The 26094-nt window shown below is 42.7% G+C and overlaps 1 protein-coding gene across 1 annotated transcript in view; it reads left to right on the top strand.

Annotated features, from left to right (window-relative positions):
• The window catches only part of LOC126187913 (uncharacterized), a 38993-nt gene extending 15387 nt beyond the window's left edge, over positions 1 to 23606 (top strand). Inside the window, exons 3-5 of the mRNA XM_049929270.1 lie at positions 4451 to 4743; positions 7105 to 7287; positions 23287 to 23606. Coding sequence (XP_049785227.1) covers positions 4451 to 4743; positions 7105 to 7287; positions 23287 to 23329 — 519 coding nt within the window. The 3' untranslated portion in view covers positions 23330 to 23606. The remainder of the gene's footprint in view (positions 1 to 4450; positions 4744 to 7104; positions 7288 to 23286) is intronic.
• The last annotated feature ends 2488 nt before the right edge of the window (positions 23607 to 26094 follow it).

Genomic DNA, 26094 nt, shown 5'->3' on the forward strand with positions numbered 1-26094 from the left:
GCTTTTCACGCTGATTAAGGTCTTGAAGCATGGTTGGTTGGTTGGTTGGTTTTGGGGAAGGAGACCAGACAGTGAGGTCATCGGTCTCATCGGATTAGGGAAGGAAGTCAGTCGTGCCCTTTCAAAGGAACAATCCCGGCATTTGCCTGGAGCGATTTAGGGAAATCACGGAAAACCTAAATCAGGATGGCCGGACGCGGGATTGAACCGTCGTCCTCCCGAATGCGAGTCCAGTGTCTAACCACTGCGCCACCACGCTCGGTTGAAGCATGGTCTTTTCCAACCAAAAAACGACTGTGGTAACTGGAGACCAAGGTTTTTGTTAATCATGCCTTTTAGATTCTTATGCTGATATTTACATAGAAACTTTCATCCTCTAATACATATTCTTTTATATCTAACACAGAAGTGAAATACGAGTTTTCATAGATTTAGCTTCAAATATTTTTTAATGTAAGGAAATATTTTCTCAACATTTTTAATCCTCTATTTCACCCTCTTAGGGGCTGATTTTCCAAAAACAGTGAAACACGCATTTTGTAAAATTTCTGACAGAGAAGGCAAATATAAATTTTCATACATTTAGTTTTGAAAATACTTTAGTAATGAAGTAATTTCAGTCCCTGTCCATTATACCCCCGTTCGCTACTCAGAGTTTCCCACAGGAGGTCGGATGTATTTGTGTAGAGGGGATCCATTTCTCAGTTAGGCTTATCAGTTATATGAATGTGCGGTGTCTCTCCGGAAGAACTCACGTAGAATCCACTGCTGTGAAACATTATATGTAAGATGAGGGGAGATTAGTGCTGTCAGCCGCAACGGGAACCAGAGTTACATTGCCATCATCGACAATGGGATCGGATCGAGTCCTTGAGAAAATTGAACATTTCTCAGCTTTCTTCTTAGCTCGAAAAATCAGTAGGACAGCAAATCAGATAAAGATAGAGCTTCCAAAAAATCACCTAGGTGCACCTTCACTAATTCTCTGATTGTACTTTCACGTTGTAAGTACCAGTGTAATCGAAAAAATAAAACCAATGGCAACTCGCCCGTTGATCTAACTGTTTATATCCTTCATTTGTCTTTGTTAATATTCTATTTTCTGCTGTTCATCCTTTATATTAAAGTTGCAACAAAATCAAGTTCTAACTCAAGTTCCATTGGTGCATATACACAAAATAAAAATACAGGACTAACAATTAATCAGTTCCAGGAGACATCACACCGCTAACAGCTTGTAACACCGACTCTAGCTTTGATAATGGCTTCAGCTGGGCAAGGAAGGAAGTCCATAAGTTCCTTCAGTTATGCCATATTCAGCTGAAGACACTCATCGATGAATGGATGCCATAGAGCTACCAAATTACGCGGACGTTGATTCCTGCACTAATCCATTTTATCGTACAGTCTCAGATATATCTATATGATTGAGTGTCCGTGGTGGAGCCTGGATGTTCGTCAGTCGAGGAACCAAATTGTGCATTCCTGTGAAAAACGGACGTTGTCGTACTGGAGGGGTCAGTATCCATAGCTTATTCCTGTGTGTATGGCACTATTGGCCCGAAGTCCCCTTCTTGGCAGTTCGCCGTTCACAGAGACGGGAGCTCCTCTTCATTTTTGAAAAAGTACAGGTCGATTACTCCTCCTTCCTCAGAACTCACACCACACAGCTGTGGATGTATCTCATCTTTCACAGTCAATCAAGGATTTTCATTACGCCAAATCCTGCAGTTCTGCTTATTAACTGAGGTGGAAGTGCGCCTCATCTGAGGAAATTATTCTTTCTGTGGAGTTCTCGTTCTCCGATTGTCGACCCACGACCCTTAGAGCAAATCTGATGATTCGGCTGGAGCAGCAGTACGTCCCAGTGTCACACGCAATTCACGAACGGTTGTCGTGGGATTTTCATTGTTTTTGTAATAGCTTTTTATCACTTGCCTACGTGTTCAGTTGTCATCTGCTCCATGACGAAAATAAACATCAAACAACGATACTCACCACACAAAAGCTATCAGGCTACTAGAGGGAAGGATCGCAGATAACAAACATGAAGAAACCACGGCTGCCAGCCGTCATATGACAAAATGAGGCAAAATTCAAATAAACCCTTACTTCCCAGTCACCTGTTACGTCGATCACCCAAGCAGTTTGATCTAGGACTGCTTCCTAATCAGCTGAACAAGAACAGGAGTGACAATCGGCCGTGATTTACTTGAAATTAACAACCCAAAAATCACGTGAAGTGCATTACGGTATCTGTGTATATCTCGTATGGGTAGCCGAACGCAGGTTTGAAATACGTCATTCCCAGACTAAAATCTCCCACTCTTTTCTTCTTCCCTTTTTTTTATTTTTAAGGAGAAAATCAGTTTTGTTGTGTTCGTGTGTTGGAATATGTGCTTGTGCTTGTGCAATTGAGAGATTCATACCTCATAAATTCGTAAGAGATGGAACTGATCCCCCATGGCACACAAAACAGGTCTGAAGCCTGTAGCAGAGGCAACGGATAAAAGCATGCGAAGTTCAGAAGAACGCGAAATCCCGAAGATTGGCTAAAATTTACAGATGCACGAAATTTGGCACGGACTTCAATGCGAGATGCCTTTAATAGGTTCGACAACGAAACATTGTCTCGAAATTTGGTAGAAAATCCGAAGAAATTCTGGTCTTATGTAAAGTACACAAGCGGCAAGACGCAGTCAATATCTTCGCTGGGCAGTGCCGATGGTACTGTTACCGACTACTGTGCCGCTAAAGCGGAGTTATTGAACCCAGTTTTCCGAAATTCCTTCACCCGGGAGGACGAATGGAACATTCCAGACTTTGAAACACGAACAGTTGCTAGCATGAGTTACTTAGAAATAGATACCTTAGGGGTTGCGAAGCATCTCAAATCGCTTGATACGGGCAGGTCTTCAGGTCCAGATTGTATACCGATTAGGTTCCTTTTAGATTACGCTGATACAATAGCTCCCTACTTAGCAATCATATACAACCGCTCGCTCACCAATAGATCTCTACCTACAGATTGGAAAATTTCGCAGGTCGCGCCAATGTTTAAGAAGGGTGGTAGGAGTAATCCATCGAACTAAAGACCTATATCATTGACGTCGGTTTGCAGTAGGGTTTTGGAGCATATACTGTATTCAAACATGAATCACCTCGAAGGGAACGATCTATTGATACGTAATCAGCATGGTTTCAGAAAACATCGTTCTTGTGCAACGCAGCTAGCTCTTTATTCGCACGAAGTAATGGCTGCTATCGACAGGGGATCTCAAGTTGATTCCGTATTTCTAGATTTCCGGAAAGCTTTTGACACTGTTCCTCACAAGCGACTTCTAATCAAGCTGCGGGCCTACGGGGTATCGCCTCAGTTGTGCGACTGGATTCGTGATTTCCTGTCAGGAAGGTCGCAGTTCGTAGTAATAGACGGCAAATCATCGAGTAAAACTGAAGTGATATCAGGTGTTCCCCAGGGAAGCGTCCTGGGATCTCTGCTGTTCCTGATCTATATAAATGACCTGGGTGACAATGTGAGCAGTTCTCTTAGGTTATTCGCAGATGATGCTGTAATTTACCGTCTAGTAAGGTAATCCGAAGACCAGTATCAGTTGCAAAGCGATTTAGAAAAGATTGCTGTATGGTGTGGCAGGTGGCAGTTGACGCTAAATAACGAAAAGTGTGAGGTGATCCACATGAGTTCCAAAAGAAATCCGTTGGAGTTCGATTACTCGATAAATAGTACAATTCTCAAGGCTGTCAATTCAACTAAGTACCTGGGTGTAAAAATTACGAACAACTTCAATTGGAAAGACCACATAGATAATATTGTGGGGAAGGCGAGCCAAAGGTTGCGTTTCATTGACAGGACACTTAGAAGATGCAACAAGTCCACTAAAGAGACAGCTTACACTACACTCGTTCGTCCTCTATTAGAATATTGCTGCGCGGTGTGGGATCCTTACCAGGTGGGATTGACGGAGGACATCGAAAGGGTGCAAAAAAGGGCAGCTCGTTTTGTATTATTACGTAATAGGGGAGAGAGTGTGGCAGATATGATACGCGAGTTGGGATGGAAGTCATTAAAGCAAAGACGTTTTTCGTCGCGGCGAGATCTATTTACGAAATTTCGGTCACCAACTTTCTCTTCCGAATTCGAAAATATTTTGTTGAGCCCAACCTACATAGGTAGGAACGATCATCAAAATAAAATAAGAGAAATCAGAGCTCGAACAGAAAGGTTTAGGTGTTCGTTTTTCCGGCGCGCTGTTCGGGAGTGGAATGGTAGGGAGATAGTATGATTGTGGTTCGATGAACCCTCTGCCAAGCTCTTAAATGTGAATTGCAGAGTAATCATGTAGATGTAGATGTGCAAAACTAAGCAATAACTGCTGCCACTTTCTCAATTTGTTACACTTCCTGAATGTTTGTTACTCTGTTTGCGCAGGTGATGGTGTGTTTAGGCAATACTACTGGTGGGTACACTCCTACGGTGGTGGCAACGTGCCCCACCACCGGCAGTACGAGGTGCAGCGCAGAGCAGGCCGCCTGCGTTGCAGAAGAGGACTCCGAGTGCCACCCTCCAGTCGCCGCAAGTAGGTTTCCGTGCAACAGCGTCGGATCGTTCCCGGACCCGTACGACTGCCAGACGTACCACATCTGCACTGCGGCCGGCGGAGTTTCTCAAAGAGCTACATGTAGCGGCACTACTGCGTACAACCCTCTGAGAGCAGACTGCAGGTGAGCCACAGCATTTACGTTTAGCTCCAAGAATACGACGTCTTTTCACAGTGGGTTCCAGGACTCATTTCGTGATTACGAAGGCTTTTGGTGACCTGGTTTGATGCAACTCTCCATGCTGGTTTAATGTCTACAAGACTATTCATGTCTGCAAAGCTACTGCAAACCACATTCATTTGAATCTATTGAGCCTTCGTCTTCCTCCAAAAATTTTACTCCCAAATTTCCGTCGATTGCCAATTTGGTGATACTTTGAAGCCTTCAGATATGTTCTGCTGATTGATCCATTATTTTAGACCAGTTATGTAAAATATTTCTTATCTCCTCATTTAGATTCAGTATCTCCTTTTCAGTTGTTCGATGTAGCAGGCATTCTTCTGTAGCCTTACATTTTCAAAGGCTGCTCTTCTTCTCTTGTCTGGATTGCTTATCGTCCATTTATACTTCCGTACAACATTACACTCCAGACCCATTCCTTATTGAGTATTAACAAATTACTACTTTTCAGAAACGATTTTTTGCAGTTGCTACTTTCCATGGTATACAACAACTACAGTATGACCGAGAACTCTCCGTAACTCTGGGTGAAAAAAGTGTACTGTACGAAGAGTTCTTACATGTAAAAATTATACACCGAGGTGACAAAAGTCAAGACATATGGCTGCAATATCGCGTACAAGAAGTATAAAAGAGCAGTATATTGGCGGAGCTGTCATTTGTACTCAAGTGATTGATGTGAAAAGGTTATGGCCGCACTGCGGTAATTAACAGACTCTGAACGCGGAATAGTAGATGGATCCAGACGCATAGAACATCCCATTTCGGAGATCGTCAGGGAGTTCAATACTCCGATATCCATAGTGTCAAGAAAGTGCCGAGATCAGCAAATTGCAGGCATTATCTCTCGCCACGGGCATGGCAGTGGTCGACGGCCTTCGCTAAACGATTGAGAGTAGCGGCGTTTGCTTAGAGTTGTTACTGCTAAAAGACAACCCGCAGTGTTTGTAATAACCGCAAAAAAGAGCGATTACGACGAACGTATCCGTTACGACACTGTGGCGTTGTTAATGGACTATGGCTGCAGGCGATCGACACGAATGCCTTTGCTAACAGTGCGACATCTCATGGGCGCGTGACCACGTCGGTTGGACAATAGACGACTGGAAAGCCATGGCCTGGTGAGATGAGTCCCGATTTCAATTGGTAAGAACTGACGGTGCAGACCCCACGAAAGCATGGACCCAAGTTGTCAACAAGGCACTGTGAAAGCTGTAGGTGGCTCCATAATGGTGTCGGCTGTGTTTATACCAAATGTGCTGAGTACTCCGGTCCAACTGAACCAGTCATTGACTAGAAGTTGTCATGTTCGTCTACTAGGAGATCATTTGCAGCAAACAACATTGGAATTTTTGTGGTGACAATGCACCATGTCAACGGGCCGCGATGGTTGTCGATTGGTTTGAAGAATATTGTTGACAATTCGAGTGAATGGTTTGGTCACCTATAGCGCCAGATTTGAACCCCGTAGAATATTTATGAGACATAATCGAGAGGTCCATTTTATGCACAAAATCCTGTACCGATAATACTTCAGCAAATATGGACGGCTACAGAGGCAGCATGACTGAGTATTTCTGCTGGGGACTTCCAACGACTTGTTGAGGCCATGCCACGTCGAGCTGCTGCACCACCCCGGGAGAAAGGATGTCTGAGCAGGCATACCGTGACTTTAGTCACCTCAGTGTATATACAGTGAATCTGTACGTGAGTAGTCATGCTTTACAGAAAGATGTAAATGACTCTATGTGCTCCTTTACGTCTTGCCTAACATCTCAGGAGTTGTGTTTCGAAAGGCTTCCTCAACATTCTCGCGCTATTCATTAGAGTTGTATCAGTGTTAAGACTTACTTATTCCCAGAATGAGTTGTCTCTCGTAGTAAGTACTGAGTTTCGTGGTGGCCATATTAATGGGACTGGCGATGTTGCTAGACGCAAATCCGAAAAACGGTGGCTCAGAACTTCGACTGCACAGATTTGAGGTTTTTTGTGGCTCGATTCAGGCGAACATTGAATTGTTTTGACTCCATCGTCGGCGGTACATTAAACCCTGATTTTTCTTCCTTTAGAGTTCTTGCCAAGCACGTCTGATTGTAAAGGAGAAAGGAATTAGTTGACGCTGGGATCATGGCAGGTGGGTACAGTTCTTAGTAATGTGTGCCAGAGATCAGAGGTGTTAATGGTGCGTTTCGAACAACGTTCGGCGTACTTAAAGCGAACTGCTGTCTCACCGCTGCTAGCCTGTATTTCTGAAGTGAAACGGTCAGTAACTGTTCTAAGTCAAACCCTGTTTTTTGTTGTCAGCCTGTCGACATCCTACCTGGTGTGCACGAGAGGCCCCATCAAGCCTTGTTCTCAGCTGGGGCAGGTGGGCGTCGTCCCAGAGAACCAGGCCATCTACTACATCTGCACTCAGAACGGAGACGAAATCTTTCCAGAAATGTACAGGTGTACTGGCAACGAGATCTTCGACATTACCGTTGCTGCGTAAGTATCCACAGCAATTAACAATATGCAGTTTGGGGTTAAACAGTATTTTTTTTACTTTCGCAGTACTTACAATCTGCTGTGTTATTATTTGACCAGTTACTGTATTTACTACACTATGTGATCAAAAGTATCCGGACACCCCCAAAACATACTTTTTTCATATTAAGTGCACTGTGCTATTACCTACTGCCAGGTACTCCATATCAGCGACCTCAGTAGTCATTAGACATCGTGAGAGAGCAGAATGGGGCGCTCTGTGGAACTCACGGACTTTGAACGTTGTAAGGTGATTGGGTGTCACTTGTATCATACATCTGTACGTGAGACTTCCACACTCCTAAACATCCCTAGGTCCACTGTTTCCGATGTTATAGCGTAGTGGAAACGTGAAGGGACACGTACAGCAGAAAAACGTACAGGCTGACCTCGTCTGTTGACTGACAGACAGCCAACAGTTGAAGAGGGTCGTAATGTGTAACAGGCAGACATCTATCCAGACCATCACACAGGAATTCCAAACTGCATCAGGATCCAATGCAAGTACTATGACAATTAGGCAAGACGTGAGAAAACTTGTATTTCATGGTCGAGTGAGTGCTCATAAGCCACACATCACGCCGGTAAATGCCAAACGACGCCTCGCTTGGTGCAAGGAGCGTAAACATCGGACGATTGAAGAAGGAAAAACGTCGTATGGAGTGACGAATCACGGTACACAATGTGGCGATCCGATGGCAGGTTGTGGGTATGGCGAATGCCTGGTGAACGTCATCTGCCAGCGTGCGTAGCCCCAACAGCAAAATTCGGAGGCGGTGGTGTTACTGTGCGATCGTGTTTTTCATGGATGGGGCTTGCACCCCTTTTTGTTTTGCGTGGCACTATCACAGCACAGGCCTACATTGATGTTTTAAGCACCTTCTTGCTTCCCACTGTTGAAGAGCAATTCGGGGATGGCGATTGCATCTTTCAACACTCTCGATCATCTGTTCATAACGGCCGACCGGGGTGGCCGAGCGGTTCTAGGCGCTACAGTCTGGAACCGCGCGACCGCTACGGTCGCAGGTTCGAATCCTGCCTCGGGCATGGATGTGTGTGATGTCCTTCGGTTAGTTAGGTTTAAGTAGTTCTAAGTTCTAGGGGACTGATGACCTCCGCAGTTAAGTGCCATAGTGATCAGAGCCATTTGATTTGTTCATAATGCACGGCCTGTGGCGAAGTGGTTACACGACAATAACATCCCTGTAACGGACTGGCCTGCACAGAGTCCTGACCTGAATCCTATAGAACAGCTTTGGGATGTTTTGGAACGTCGACTTCGTGCCAGACCTCACCGACTTGATATCGATACCTCTACTCAGTGCAGCACTCTATGAAGAATGGACCGACATTTCCCAAGAAACCTTCTAGCACCTGATTGAACGTATGCCTGCGAGAGTAGAAGCTGTCATCAAGACTAAGGGTGGGCCAACACCATATTGAATTCCATCATTATCGATAGAGGGCGCCACGAACTTGTAAGTCATTTTCATACAGGTGCCCGGATACTTTTGATCACAAAGTGCGTGTCACTGTTAAAATGGCTCTCTTTTTCACCTGCCAATAGGAATGTTTTTAGAAGAGGACATTAGCCCCCTGGAATATAACCATTTACTGAGCAAATAACTCAGAATAATGTAGGAAAACTATGCGTGAGTTACGTAAGGAAATAAAATCTTCCTTAAACTTTGCTTTTTAATAATGGCTGTGTGTTTACTGGTCTATATACTTCGCCAATAGCGCGCATTCGCACTTTATTATACGTCCATCAATGATATTAACTTGTACTATCAGTTATTCTCTCCCTCCCTCCCTCTCCCTCTCCCTCCCTCCCTCCCTCTCTCTCTCTCTCTCTCTCTCGTGTGTATCCGTTTATTGTTCATCATTAATTCTCTTGCTCTCTCTCCTCTTCTCCCTTGAGTGTCTGTGTTCGTTTCTTTGTCACCATTATTTACTTTATGTTTTGTATGCTTCCTATTTCAAACGCTTCTGTTGTCAAAACCTGTTGAGGAGGTACTTAAGGAGGTGGTGAAATACAGCACTATACGAGGGACGTACAATAAGTAATGAAACACATATTTTTCTTAATGCAGGTTGGTTTTATTCAGGATTTCAACACACCATACTATTTCCCATTCTCCTGCCTACAAAACTCTATTTTTCAGCAAAATCTCCGTTCAGTGCGATAGCCTTACGCCACCTTATTGGGAGGACCTGTATGCCCACATGCTACCACTCTGCTGGTCGAAGTCGGAGCCAACGTCTTGCGGCGTCACTAACTTCTCCATTATCCACTTACTGCCTGCTGATGAGTGGATTCTCCATTAGGCCACACAGATATAAGTCGGAAGGTGTCGTAGGTTGGATGAGGAAGAATAGTCCAACGAAGATTTGTGAGCTCCTCTCTGGTGCGCAGATTTCTGTGAGGCCTTGCATTGTCATGGTGAAACAGACGTTCGTTTGCATTTTTGTGGCTAGGAACACCCTGAAGTCGTTTCTTCAGTTTCCTGAGGGTAGCACAACACACTTAAGAGTTGACCCTTGCACCATGAGGAAGGATATGAAACAGAACGACAACTTCAGTGTCACAGAAGATCGTCGCCATGACTTTAGCGGACGAGGGAACGGCTCTGAGCTTTTTTTCCGGAGGAGAGGCAGTGTGGCGGCATTCCACGGATTGCCGTTTTGTTTCCGGTTCGAAGTGATGAACCCGTGTTTCAACACCTGTGATGATGATCGACAGAACTGTCATCATCAGCCTCGTAACGCGCACGCAGTTCCTCACAGATGGTCCTCCGTTGCTCAGTCTTCTGTTAGGCGGCGAGGAATCCAGCGAACATGCACCTTTGAGTACCTCAACTGGTGGACAAGTGTGTCAGCACCACCGACAGAGACGTTCAGTTGAGTAGCGAGGTATTTGATGGTGATCCCTCGATCACCTCGAGTGAGAGTGTCCACACGTTCCGACATTGCCGGAGTCACAGTTGTGCGCGACCGGTCGGCACATGGGAGATCTGACAGGTTTGCGCGACCTTGCTGCGATGATGACAGGCGCCTCGCTCAAGGACTTACCGCGCTTTTGTTCACTGCCAGGTCTCCATAGGCATTCTGCAACAACCTATAATTATCTGCGATGCTCTGGTTTTTCGCGAAAAGGAACTTAATGACAGCTGTCTGCTCTGGAACGCATCTCCGTTACAGACACCATTTTGAAGGCCAAGTATAACGCCGCCAACTGTCGGAACTTCATTAAACTATCTAAGAGCAATCCGCTGAAATGCAGACCTATATCACTAACGTCGATTTGAGTTAGGAATCTGGTACATATGTTCGAATATTATGAATTACCTCGGAAAAAAAGGTTTACTGACAAATAATCAGCGTGGATTCTGAAAATATCGTTCTTGTTAAATACAACCGGCACTTTATTCTCACGAACTAATGAGTGTTATTGACATGGGATGTCAAAGTCATTCCATGTTTTTAGATATCCGGAAGGCTTCTGACACCGTTCGTCACAAGTGACTTCTAAACAGATTGCGGTCCTGTGGATTATTGCCTCAGTTGTGCGACTGGATTCGAGTTCCTGTCGGAAGGGTCACAGTTGGCAGTAACTGACGAAAAGTCAACGAGTACAACAGACTTAATAACTATCGTTCCTCGAGTAAGTTTTATAGATCGACTGCTGATACTGATCTACGTAAACGACATAGGAGGCAATCTGAGCGGCCCTGTTTGCAGGTGCTGCCCTCATTTTCCTACTTGTAAAATCGTCAGATGATCAAAAACAATTACAAAAAATTTAAAGAAGATATCCGTATGATGCGAAAAGTGGCAGTAGACTATAAATAATGAAAAATAAGAAGTCATCCACATGAGTACTAAAACTAATCCGCTAAATTTCTGCCACGTGATAAATCACAAAATCTAAAGGCTGTAAAACCATCTAAATACTCAGGGATTACAATTACGAATAACTTCGATTGGGACGATCACATAGATAATGATGTTGGGGAAACCAACCAAAGACTGCTATTTATTCGCAGAACAATTATAAAACGCTTACATAACACTCGTACATCCTCTTCTGGAGTACTGCAGTGTGCTGAGGGATCTGCATCAGATGGAACTGACGGAGAACATCGAAAAAGTTCAAAGAAGGGCAACTCGAGTCCTATTATCGTGAAAAAGGAGAGAGAGAGCTATGGACATGATACCTGAATTGGGATGGCTATTATTAAAACAAATACTTCTTCGTTGCACTAGGACCTTCTCATAAAATTTAAGTCACCAAATTTCTCCACCGATTGCGGAAATGTTCTGTTGCCGCCCGCCTACATGGGGAGAAGTGACCATCATGATGAAATAACAGAGATCAGAGCTCGCACAGAAACATTGAAGTGCTCGTTTTTCCTGCCCGTCTTTGGAGACTGGAACGGTAGAGAAGTAGCTTGAAGGTGGTGCGATAAAACCTGTGCCAGGGACTTAATTGTGGCTTGATGTATAATCATGCAGATGTAGACCCAACCATCATCGGTCAAAGTGATGCTCAACAGTTTTTGCAACTGCCGTTACGTGGCTCTGGCAGATAATGGTGGTAGAGAGCTAACCACCACGGGAGGATACAACCTAAATTTCCTGATGAGATTGCGGGATGATGTCAAGACGAAGCGTCCACTGGGTGTTTTTATTCCACGACTACGTCCAAACTCCCGTACAGAACGCAACCACACTCGTTTGGGCTGATGAAATGCAATTTCAAATATCTGCCGAAACACCATAAAAATGTGCTGATGACTCTTCGGAAGAATCGCTGTACGTAAACACAAATTTTAGAGTTATGTAGGGGTATGGCACATACTAAATACAGTTTAACATCGGCGATTTCCTAAGAGCGTCGACTGAAGATTACGCCCATCTCAGTTTAAAACTTGGAAATCATAGATACCTCAACACTACAGGTTAATGATCAAGTTAGGATTCAAACTGTAACTGGCTCGTTAAAGCAGTACCAGTTAATCTCCATTCACAGTTTAAAAAAGCTTTAAACCGATAAAACGAAAGTAATGGCGTTCTTGGGAATAGATCACATAATGAAAGGTCGTTATCGATGGGATAATACTGCCATAAATATTATACATATAGTGCCTTTGGTGTGAATTAATTAAGAACCCTGACGACCATCGAATGTTCCGTGGAGCATCTGCAAGACCTGTCAAACGGAAAGATGTACAAAGATCAAACAAAAAATAAATGCGCGCAGAGGGAGCCTGATGTGTTCTCAATGAAGAAAAATCAGGAAAAGAAATAAAATTTAATGGAATGGATGTGTTCCGCGAATACAGGAGAGCAAGACTGCATAGAAAATCCTGCATTATAACCTATCAGAAAGCAGATTTGTTGGAAGACTGAAGAAATGATAGTACGCTGAGAAGTCAGATGAAGAATGAAAAGAACAGTTTCAGTCTTTTATACATTTTAACTACAGCAGCTCTCGAGCAATCCGAAAGTAAAACTATGCCAAAGAAAGGGGTGGTTAGAAACTAACTAATTCTCTGTTAAATGCTTAGTTTCTAACAAGAGAAAATTAAATACAACTATTCGATCGATTTTTAGTTGCTACACGGCTGCATGTTGTTTAATTGTATGAAACGTCCCCTTAGAAAAATTAATGAATTACTGTGCTGATAAACCTCTTACGTTATTTAATTTTCAAACAGTTGATCAGAACTGAACGTACTCAGACAATTCTGTCTCTACTAATTCTGATCAACACTAAACTGACACACAATATTTTTAGCGCAACGCAATCTGACCTTCAACAATCCCTACAAAAGAATGGCCCTGACTGACAATAACCTACACCTCTCATGAATCACTTACCTCACAAAAATCTTCGTTACTCGAACTACTGCAATACAGTGAGCGCCAACACTGCCAGCTAAATAAAAGATTTTAACTACTGAAGGCACACTTAGCAAATGAAAGATTTTGATAGAGAACAAACAATGTATTTACCTTAATAGTGTTCAAAAATATATATATATATATATATATATATATATATATATATATATATATATATATATCAGTTCATGACATCCAGTCTTTCAAATTTACTCTCTCTGATGGACACACGTCCAGATCATCCGCTCTCAAAACTCCGCCATCTCACTCCCCACATCCACCACTGCTGGCGGCTCACCTCCAACTGCCCAACGCTACGCGCTGTTCGCATCCAACTGCCCAACACTACAATAGCGAATATTCCAACAATGCCAACCAACCACAGACTTCACACAGCACAGTCAGTGATTTTCATATAGAGTCCTACGTGGCGTTACCAACATAAAAACCTAAACAGCCTACTTACAGTTGTTAAGTCAGTGTAGTCGCAGAATATGTGTATAGTATGTTGAGGTAGATGTAATTTATTAATGGATGAATATATTTGACTAAACTTTTTTATAAACTGGTAAATACAGGAAAAATTTCTTTCCCACTTACACTGTATCTGAAGGCTATCTAAATATGCCTCTTTCCTACGTTTTTCTTTCATGGCATTGTCCAAACCAATTAGAATCTGTCATTATATCGTATGCATTCAACAAATATGGTTATGTCTGGGTTGCTTTGGCATTACAATGGCTCAGTATTACAGCGGGACAAGAAGAGCCATTGTAATCACCGAGATAATTTAAGTGGCCCACTGCTTAACCAATTATACTCGAAGAGCAATCGGTGTTCTGCGTTACCGAACAACAAAAATGAGTTCAAATAGTGTGATGCCTCGAGAACGTGATATATCTAAATTTGTGATACGGGTGGTACCATTGGAGCTTCCCACAATCAGAGTTACGGGGAGGGAGTGGCTCTGGAACAACAGGAAACATACGAGGTGGCTTAGTATGAGATCATCGGAGATCTTGAACGAGGGACGGTAGCTGATCACTTGCTCACAGCCCACCGGAATAGACTGCAGGCTACAGATCAACGGCAGTGAGCCTTGCGAACATCAATGGCAACGCCAGCCCAAAATTTCGTTTATCTTTCTAAGGAAGTATTTATACACATACGTCCACAACTTTGGCTCTCATTAAGAAGACGCTGCAGTAATGGAGTAACAGTCTCGGTGACGACAAACCCAGAGCAGTCGCGCTTTGAACTGTGAACGAGTTTCTGACGTGACAGTCTTTACTTGTATGTCTACATGCGATATGTAATGCGGAATGGTATCATAACTGAGACTGAAGCATCCCAGTGCTCCTGATCATGCTCCTAGAACCAGCTCAGGCCAATGCTTGTATCCTCAAGTTCTATAAAACAAGCCAATATTTGTATCCCCACCTCATACAAAGCAGTTGTTTGATGGCTTGAATCTCTAGAGACAAAATCCTTTGTGCTTTCTGTTCCGCTGTATTGTGGTACCACTACGAATTTTTATCTTTACATAGTCGATAACTGTAGCCCCATAGAGGTCAATTTAGTAATGATATATTAGAAACTGAGATTACCACTGGAGCGTTGACACAGGCAAACGCCCTGTACCTCAATTCTGTTGAAATCTGATTATTCACTTGGACGACATATAACAGCATTTTTCGTAGTTGTCCCTCAATGGAAGATTGCTATTCTTCACTGGTGACAAAATTTTTGTCTTGATTCTCATCAAGTAGTGTTGGCCAGTAGCAATGTTTGCACACTGTTATAGTGGACTGTGATCGCTCGTTTCGGTGCTATTACAGCAGCAAAAAAATTATTCCACCTGGACTTGATCACTGTACGTAAGATTTATGGAGCACTTTCGTCGTTATACTGGGTGTAACAGGTATAAGCGCAGACATTTTTATATGTGGTACGTTAATATGTACACATATCAGAGTGTTGGTTGTTATTTACTATGTATCGAACACTCTTCCCACAAACACGTCACAGATTTTACGACTGATACTTTTCACATGGTCGTACTGCACCTCTAGGTGGACTACACCCGTCACTATAAAATAAACGTTCCGTGTCAACGTCGCCACATTTCAATACCTGACCTGCTACTTAGGAAAAATACGAATTAATGGCTCGCTCTTGCCACATGTATTTCGAGGTACTAACCAACCCAAACAAATATGACTTATAATGTGTCTAATTATTAGTCTGAAAACGACTGAAATATTGATGTAATGTTGTTCAGCACCCGGTCCTCAGTCACCAAAAGAAATATTTGCACTTATATCCCTTAAACTCATAATAAGACATAATAAGACATTTGGTATCCACTTCTGGAAAAAAGCCACCTTCAGATTTTTACATGCAGTCTTAAGGAATATATCCATGTTGCTCTTGCATGTTTTCTAATGTCACCTACCGGCCTCCCATTCAATCATCTTCTCTTGTACACTTGATTCAATAGAAGACCTTACTCGATTCCTCTATGATCCACTTATTTGGCAACGTGTTCCGCATTCCTCCATTTTCAATAGAGTCATAATTACGTTTTCTACCTCACTCCGCTTCGTCATGGATTTTTTTTTTTGCTTCTCGTTGTAATTCTCATTACGCATCTCGCCCTTCGTGTTTCATTGCCGCAAGTCAAGACTGGTAATATGCACTGACTGTGAGCTTGTCCTAACACAGCAAGTTTAAATTCGGAAACTATTCACTTAACGAAAAGCACTCCAGGCTGCGACGCTACCAAATGGTTTTCTGCTGCTGAGTAGCCGCTCTCTAACCAGAAGTCCATGAGAAAAAAACTAGTTTTGACCTTACTTGATGTTGCTCGCACTTTAGGTAGTTGAGCTCTGCAAGACCCTGTTTAGAAAAGAATAGCTCGATGGGGTCATAGGGTTGTGCTGCGCGCGTCTGCTTTCACGCCCAGCAGCTTACTCACTGCAAATAACAATCTGCACCCGTGATCTCGCAGTCAAATAATCTACGCATTGGCTGGAATTGCGAAATTAATAAAATACACAGAAATATTTTTAAAATAAAAGAGAAATCAGTCATTTAATAAAAAAGAGTTTTCTTCTAACTTTTGTAACTGATGAAGATGACAAAGAATAATGCTGAAAACTGTTTATTCAAGAAAGGACATCTCAAATAACAGAAAGTGGTCCTACGACGTCCATTTGAATTACAGACAGAACATACTCTTATCAAATACAGTAAAGTTAGGTTGAGAGAGTTACGAGAATGGTAGCAAAATCGCCAAACCAAATACTCATCAAAGGCACGCGAAAACTAAGTCCATTTCGTGATCACAGTACACGAAATATTCACAGCTCAAAACAATTGAGAGGCCAACATGATTATTTACAAATTAACACTTGCGATACAAAGAATAGTAGCTCATACGCTGTCTATTCTCAATTCTGTAATGCAAGCGGAAAACGTTAAGAGTTCTACACTGGAGCACATTCAGAAGCTAAAGTATAGTATCAGCCATTTACCACCCAGAATCAATCAGCTACACGGTCGAATAACAACCGCTACTACAAGAAAGTCCACCTTCTTCCAGAACTTACGTAAAACTGTCCCCTGCAAGCTCTCAATGAAAAGTGTCAAGAATCGCTCCTTTAATCGTACCACCCAAAACGTTTGTCTCCACTTGACTCCAATGGTGTTCTAGCACTGCCTGGTTGAAAGAAGTGTCTTTTGGCACTCTTTTAATAGTGGTGTCAACTTGCACAAGAGCCTGACCACTTCTTAAATTGCTATGATGTTGTGTTAGTAATCTTAATTAATACGACTGCCTGCTTGTCCACTGGCTGAAGGCCATCCCCACCAAAATAAATCGTTCTTAAGTTTTAATTACATGATTTGACTAAACTTGACCGTTTCACGCACTGAACAAATATATTATAACAATATTTAAATAAAGAAATATTATAAACATTCAGTCATATTCTGATCATTTACAATAAATTATAAATAAAAATTTGTCGATAAGTAAATAACCTAATATTGTTGCACAAGTGCATTCACATTAAATGACAACTAATTGTTGTTAAATATTGTGTAAACATTTATTTTTGCCTGCTTGAGATAAGCGTTTTTTGACCCTATTTTAATAGTGGTGTCTGCTAACACAAGTGATTGACCACTGCTTAAATTAAAATGATTTTGTGTTAGTAATCTCAGTTAATATTTAAATAAAATTACTGTCAAAATAGTAAAATATTCATTAAGTAAATAGACAAGTATGACCAGGCAAGAGGCGTTGGTGGTGCATTCATTCGCTTTGTTATTGTGAAGAGTGCGATGTTCTGACAAACATCTGCGTCATAAAGCAGGTATAAGAGACGTTGTAAGGCAATAAATTCCCTTAAGTGTTATAGCTAAAGTGCAAAGCTGTAATTTGAGACACCGCTTGTTGAAATGGATGAAGCGTTTAAAAGTTGTTAATTCAGACGTTGGTGGTGAAAATGTTGAGTAAATATTGACTCCTGTTGTTTTATTATTATTTTCGTACTGACGAACTAGGATCACGTAACAACCCCAATTCCTCTTTATTCCTTGTTGTTTTTTATTTCTTCAGTGCCGCTTCATCTTCTCCCCATTTCTTATTTCTTTTGAACTGGAACCCTTCTAAATTTAATATTTTAGTCTTAAAAGGATTTCGATCTGGCATTTCCGATCCTTTTATACTCTTTCTTTCTAGATCTTCCCTTATTTCTGTATTCCATGCTATTATCAGTTTCTTCTTCCAGAAATACAGGAATATTTGTTTCGTGAGCCTGTTCTTATTTGCACGGTAAAGGTGTCCAAGGAAAAAAAAGAATAATCTTCTTTTATCCATTACTTCTGATACCTCCTCTATATTTTTGTAGATATCCTCATTACTTCTCATATTGCAGCCATCTCTAGTTTCTGCTGTTGTACTGCACTCATTATTTTTCTAACCATCTGCCTTTCAAATATCTCTATTCAGTTAATCTTATAGTTCATTATTAAGCATTCACGTCCATATAAACATTCTCTTCGTACCACTGTCGTATATGTCAAACTATATGCTCTCTCCATTTCGTTAAAGATACTGCAAATATTGTTGCGTTATTGGATGCACCCCATTTATCTGAAGATCGCCAATGTATTCATATTCACATTTGCTTTATTATTTTACTGTTAATTTTTGTCGAATTTCTGACACCTATACAGGGTGTTACAAAAAGGTACGGCCAATCTTTCAGGAAACATTCCTCACACACAAAGAAAGAAAATATGTTATGTGGAAATGTGTCCGGAAACGCTTGCTTTCCATGTTAGAGCTCATTTTATTGCTTCTCTTCAAATCACATTAATCATGGAATGGAAACACACAGCAACAGAACGTACCAGCGTGACTTCAAACACTTTGTTACAGGAAATGTTCAAAATGTCCTCCGTTAGCGAGGATACATGCATCCACCCTCCGTCGCATGGAATCCCTGATGCGCTGATGCAGCCCTGGAGAATGGCGTATTGTATCACAGCCGTCCACAATACGAGCACGAAGAGTCTCTACATTTGGTACCAGGGTTGCGTAGATACGAGCTTTCCAATGCCCCCATAAATGAAAGTCACGAGGGTTGAGGTCAGGAGAGCGTGGAGGCCATGGAATTGGTCTGCCTCTACCAATCCATCGGTCACCGAATCTGTTGTTGAGAAACGTACGAACACTTCGACTGAAATGTGCAGGAGCTCCATCGTGCATGAACCACATGTTGTGTCGTACTTGTACAGGCACATGTTCTAGCAGCACAGGTAGAGTATCCCGTATGAAATCATGATAACGTGCTCCATTGAGCGTAGGTGGAAGAACATGGGGCCCAGTCAAGACATCACCAACAATGCCTGCCCAAACGTTCACAGAAAATCTGTGTTGATGACGTGATTGCACAATTGCGTGCGCATTCTCGTCAGCCCACACATGTTGATTGTGAAAATTTACAATTTGATCACTTTGGAATGAAGCCTCATCCGTAAAGAGAACATTTGCACTGAAATGAGGATTGACGCATTGTCGGATGAACCATTCGCAGAAGTGTACCCGTGGAGGCCAATCAGCTGCTGATAGTGCCTGCACACGCTGTATATAGTACGGAAACAACTGGTTCTCCCGTAGCACTCTCCCTCGGGCATGGGTGTGTGTGTTGTCCTTAGCGTAAGTTAGTTTAAGTTAGATTAAGTAGTGCGTAAGCCTAGGGACGGACGACCTCACCAGTTTCGTCCCATATTCCTTACCAAAAATTTCCAAATCAAACATCTGACATCGCTGCGACCGTAAAAATATTGTGAAAGAACGGGACCAACGACGACTAAAGAGAACCGCTCAATGTGACAGAAGTGCAACCCTTCCTCAAATTACTGCAGATTTCGATCCTGGGACATCAACAAGTGTTAGCGTGCGAACAATTCGACAAAACATCATCGATATGGACTTTCGGAGCAGAAGGCCCACTCATGTACCCTTGATGACTGCACGACACAAAGCCTTACGCCTCGCCTGCGCCCCGTCAACACCGACATTGGACTGTTGATGACTGGTCGGACGAGTCTCGTTTCAAATTGTATCAAGTGGATGGACGTGTAGGGGTATGAAGGCAACCTCATGAAGCCATGGACCATGATGTCAGCAGGGGACTGTTCAAGCTGGTGGAGGCTCTGTTATGGTGTGGGGCATGTGCAGTTGGAGTGGTACTGGACCCCTGATATATCCAGATACGTCTCTGATAGGTGACACGCACGTAAGCATCCTGTCTGGTAACCTGCATCCGTTCAAGTCATCCCTCACGTCCAGAATTGCTACAGAGTGGCTCCAGGAAATCTCTCCTGAGTTTAAACACCTCCACTGGCCAAAAATGAACATTATTTTGCCTTGCAGCGTGCTGTTCAGAAGAGACCTCCACTTTCTCGTACTCTCACGGGTTTATGGACAGCCCTGCAAGGTTCATGGCGTCAATTGCCTCCAGCACTACTCCAGACATTAGTCGAGTCCATACCACGTCGTGTTGCGCACTTCTGCGTGCTCGTGGAGTCCCTACATGATACTAGGCAGGTATACCGGTTTCCTTGGTTCTTCTGTATATAAAGACTTGTTTCTATGTGTTGATTACTCATTAGTTTAGTCTCATCTTAACTGTTTTTTCAGCCCTGATTTCAAAATAACCGTCATTTGTCAACCCTCAATTTTATTTAGTGTTCGAATCTCGCCAGACCATTCAGCTAACTAACGTAAATTGTGTGAAAGCCTAGTGCCACATCTGTCACTACACTGGGAAACATCATAAGTACGACGTTGGTTATCTCCAATATAAAGACCAAACTACAGTAAATGAACTCAGTATTTATATAGAGACGAAGAGACACGCTTATGACAGAGTCACGTGGCCGACGGCATCTACCAGTCTTCATAACAAAACGCTTACATTTTCAATAAAAGGGCATTCCCATTGGCTAAGAATGTTCTAATTAGGCCGTCGTGATAAGTTATGTCGCCTAACATCATGTATACACAAAATGCGCCTTACAGGGTTCAGAGCAATATGTTACAGAAATTTACATTTTCCACTGCTTCCCGCCATTGCTTAATGCGAACAGTGGGACGATTCTCTGACGAAGCACGATCGATTCTGTTTCGCTCTTGTCTCCATCTGAGGTCATTTGTTTCCCTTTTTTTAATGATCTCGAACAAATAAAAGTCAAGATTCCGCATTCATTCCCATTACTGCTAACAAAGTTATCATGTCACTAGACACCGATTTCGCAGAAACACTAGCTTTTAGAATCGAGGAGTAGTATAATATCGCTTCCTGAAAACAGTCAATTTCTCAAGCCTGTTTTGTTCATAATTACATCGCAGACTTAAAGTCTGCTTATGTGGCGTTTCTGTTCATTCAGTCTTACAAAATTTTATATTGTATTATATCAGTCACCTCAGTCACTACAGGCATAATCCTTCATTATTAATTCAGGATGTCAATACGAGCTTCTAGGAAAATCGTGGTACATGAAGAGGTGAATACTATGTCGTTAAAACTTGGCACTTCTGTACGGAGACGTATAAGTAATTGTATCTTTGTCTTGAGTAAAGAATTAACTAATTACTTACTCGTCTTTTGCAACAATTTTATTTTTATTTCTTGAGAAAGAATGTTTCACGTAATTATTTTCTGCACCTGTAGTGGTCTGCAATGGGAATAATTATTGTAACAATTATTTTGAGTAGTTTGGTTTACATATGAAGTGTTTTGTATGAACTCCTTACAAGCATTACACCAAGATGACAAATTTCATGGGACAGCGATATACACATATACAGATGGCGGTAGTGTTGTCTAAACGAGGTAGAAAAGGACAATACATTTGTACTCAGGTGATATATGTGAAAAGGTTTCCGGCGTGATTATGGCTGCACGATGGGAATTAACAGACTTTGAGCTCGGAATGGTAGTTGCATCTAGACGCGTGGGACATTACATTTCGGAAATCCTTACGGAATTTAATATTCCGACATCCCCAGTGTAAACCGTGGGCTGAGAATACCGAATTTCGGGCATTACCTCTCACCACGGACAACGCAGTGGCCGACGGCCATCACTTAACGACCAAGAGCAGTCGCGTTTGAGCAGAGTTGTCAGTGCTAACAGACAAGCAATACTGCGTGAAATAACCTCAGAAATCAATGTGGGACGTACGACGACCGTATCCGTCGGGACAGGGCTGCGAAATCTGTCGTTCATGGGCCATGGCAGAAGGCGTGTCTTTGCTAACAGTGCGACGTCGCCTGCAGCGCCTCACCTAAGCTCGGAACTATATCGGTTGGATCTTAGACGACTGGAAAGCCGCGGTCTGGTCAGATGCGTCCCGATTTCAATTCGTAAGAGGTGATAGTAGGATTCGAGTGCGACGCAGACCCCATGAAACCATGAACCCAAGTTGTCGACAAGGCACTGTGTTAGCTGAATAATGGTCTGGGTTGTGTTTACAAGAAATGGATTGGGTCCTCGGTTATGTTGGCTGCCTGGGAAACATTTGCAGTCGTTCATGGAAATTTTACGGATGACAATGCGCAATGCCACAGTTATTCGCTATTGGTTTGAAGAACGTTCTGTACAATTCGAGCGAACGGTTTGGCCACCCAGATGGCCCGACATGAATCAAAGACATCGGACATGCATGGGACATACTCAAGAGATCAGTTCATGCACAAACTCGTTCACCGGCAATACTTGCTCAATTATAGTCGACTGGATATTTCTGCATGGGAATTCCAAATACTTATTGAGTCCATGTCACGTCGAATTGTTGCACTACGCGGGGAAAAAGAAGGTCTGGCACGATATTAGGAGGTATCCTATGGCTTTTGTCACATCAGTGGATTTATAATTATACTATGTAGCTGAGAATTTACTTTTATTCTTCGTATCTTCTATGTATATCCGTTCCCTCGTCTGTTACCAGTTCTGGATCCCAACTTCGTCGTATAAACGTTCCTTTTGAATTTAACTATGCCTCGCTTTTAATACTGAAGTTGACACTGCTGTAGCCACGAAGTGGAGCTCAAAGTGATCTATGCTAGCACACTTCGGCGTTATATTTGGGATAAGTATACATAAATCTTACTTTTTGGGATCCTATTCATGTTGTACACCGGGAAGTTTTGTATCACTACATATCTTTCATGAGCTACTGAATGCTGTAAAGAAATACCTCGTTCCAATGAAAATTGTATTTTTCCTTTTATTTCAGAACATCACTTTGATATACTGAATCAGTTATCAATCTTTGGGGGTGTTATCACTTGCGTGCCCATGTAAATAGCATATATATTAAGCTTTGTGCTGTGTAAGAAGGTGACATTTAGTTGAAGCTAGCATTTCGTGCAGTAATAGATATGAGCACCGCTCCGCATGCTTATGCTCCGACGCACGGGCTTTTAAGTTTTCTGTGTCACCACTCAAGTTTTTTTCTTTCTTTTTCTTGCAGCTGTGTTGACCAATCCACAACTTTGAAGAAGATGCAACCTTAACCAGTAATGCAGACATGTGCAAGCAACTACGACACTGACGCAGAGCAGTAAACATGGTGTCGTGGTCAGTTACGTCGGACGAGTGGATTAGCACCACGTACAGTGTTGTTCACGTCCCATATCCGCTGCGAGAGCGGCTTCACTCATATAAAGCTTTTTTCCCGAACTACCGGTGTTTTTATTTACTTCTTTTTACCTTCCTGTAGCTGAAGTTACTAATTTAATGAAGGTGTACTATTTAAAATTTACAGAATAAAGTTTTTCGTGCTGTTTATATCTGTATTGGTTGTGTTTATAAATGTTTCTAGCAAATTTCAGAAATTAAAACTATTCTGTCGTAGTTTATTTCATCCTACTAGAAACTGCCATTAAAATAATCAAAGATAATAAAATAAAACATAATCTAACCTCATATGAAATAGTCTGAGCAATAGAACACAAAGAACCTAGTAAAGAATAATATGAATTGCAGTTAATCAATTTAAAAAATTAAGTTTGAATAGCGATCGAGTTTAAGCAGAAATTGTTGCAGCTGAATACAAGGAAATACGATAGACACTTGAAAAATTAAACTACTGCCCACCAAAGTTGCATCAGTACAATGGTGGCATGCAATATACGCCAGAACAGCGTGAAGAGGTCTATATCCTTGATACGGGAATGATTAGCATTTCAACAGAATCGTACACACTAACTGGGCCTAATGTCATCTACATTCTGCACGCAAGGAAAGATTATGCAGTCGATTTATCGTACAGAAAACGCATTTTAATGTTGGATGATTGGGAGCAAATCGTGTTAAGCCCCTTGTAAGAAGGAGGAATGCCTACCAGCAAAGTTTGGAATCGACAGTGACCTATCGAGGCAATCGTTCAGCGATATTTCTGCTCGCTTTGGTAGGCAACCCATGACTATCAATCGAGTATAGAATCAATTGGTTCAAGTGGACCATACTTAACTTCATGCAGGATCTCAATATCCTTACGTGATTAGCGCCTGAGAGGACAGACATGATGTTCACTCGGGCGTTCGGGTCGAACAGCCACGGAACGTACCTTCAATCAGCGACTGGACATGTTTACAGCTAGATAAGTATCCTCATTGACAGCTCGGGGACATTTAACGCGTAACGGGTTGCCAGCGTGGCGAAATTTGAAGACTTAACATTCCAAACGTCCTGAGAACCAAAAGTAATATCTAGAGATAAAAAAGAAAATGAAAAAAAAATTGTGTGCATAAGAAATTAGCACACACCTTCTTGTAGTATTTTTTTCTTATCAGCCAAGAAATATAAACTGTACTATAGACCAACAGAAAAATTGTTTTGAATTGTCCAAAAAAAGAAAATTTAAAACATTAGACAAGTGTCTCACACATCACTTACTTCAGACTTAATCTGCTAAGTCCAACAGAGATACACTGATCAGCCAGGAAGATAAGATCTGTTGTCGACATAAACCCGTCCAAACAATAGCAACGTCACATGGCAAGGAATGACTGCTAGTCAGACACACTCACGATACATGTAGTAGCAGTGAGTCTGCTGTCCGTTTGTAGAATAGTGAAGGCACGCGATGTATCTGTGTTTGACCGAGAGCGGATAGTGATTAAAAAATGTAGTGTGACGAGGGCCTTTCAGCGGGTAGACCTGATCGCCTGGTGCAAGTCTTTTGAGGTGACGCTACTTCGGCAGGGACACCCAGTCCCTGAGAGGAGAAAGTCTCCAACCTAGCCGGGAACCGAACCCCCCCCCCCTCCCCACCCACGCATGACAGGTCGGCGAGCTGTCCACTCAGCTACGGTGGCGGACGGCGGATTGTAATGGCCCGGAGGCTCGGCACGAGCATTTTGGAGACTGCATGAGGTGCCGAGTATTCGGTGGGTACTATGGTGACAGTCTATATCAGGTGGCGAAACCATGGTGAAACCACGTGCAGAAATCGTTGGGATGGGCTGCCACCGTCGTACAGACGTCGGACGTCGTAGGCTGGTCAATCTGTTGAAACAGAACAGGCGGTGATTTGTGGTGGAACTAATATCAGACTTTAATGCTGGGCAGCGTACAAGTATGTCCGAACACACAGTGCGCCGAAAATTCCTAACGATGTGCCTCCGCAGCCGATGACCCAAGCATGTATCACAGTTATCCCCACGACATCGGCAACTAAGATTAAAACAGGCACGTGACCATCGGACTGGACACTGCCGCCATGGCAAAGCTTTATATTGTCTGATGACTCCCAATACCTCCTTCATCATGCCGATTGGAGGGTGCGAATACGTCGTCTTTCAGGGGAACAGCTACTTTACACCTGTACTGTGGGTGGATGACAAGCTAGTGGTGGCTCCATTATGCTCTGGGGAACATTCACGTTGGCATCCAAGGATGCAGTGGAGCTTGTGCAAGGCACTATGACGGCCAAGGAGTATCGTACACTGGTTGTTGACCACGTACTCTCCTTCATGACTATTTTGTTTCCCGACAGCACAGCATTTTTCAACAAGATAATGCTCCATGTCACAAGACCAGGAGCGTGATGGAGTGGTTGGAGGAACAGAGTGGCGAGTTCCAGTTGATGTACTGACCCCCCAACTCCGCAGATCAGAACCCGGTCGAACACATCTGGGAAGTGACTGAATGTGGCGTCAGAGCTCATCGCCCCTCCCCCCCCCCCCCTCCTCCCGGAATTTGCAGGAATTAGGTGACTTGAGTGTGCAGAAGTTTCTTCAACTCCTTCCAGCGGTCTTACGAGGCCTCATTGTTT

This window comes from Schistocerca cancellata, chromosome 5 (assembly GCF_023864275.1).
Source record: "Schistocerca cancellata isolate TAMUIC-IGC-003103 chromosome 5, iqSchCanc2.1, whole genome shotgun sequence".
NCBI classification, from domain to species: Eukaryota; Metazoa; Arthropoda; class Insecta; order Orthoptera; family Acrididae; genus Schistocerca; species Schistocerca cancellata.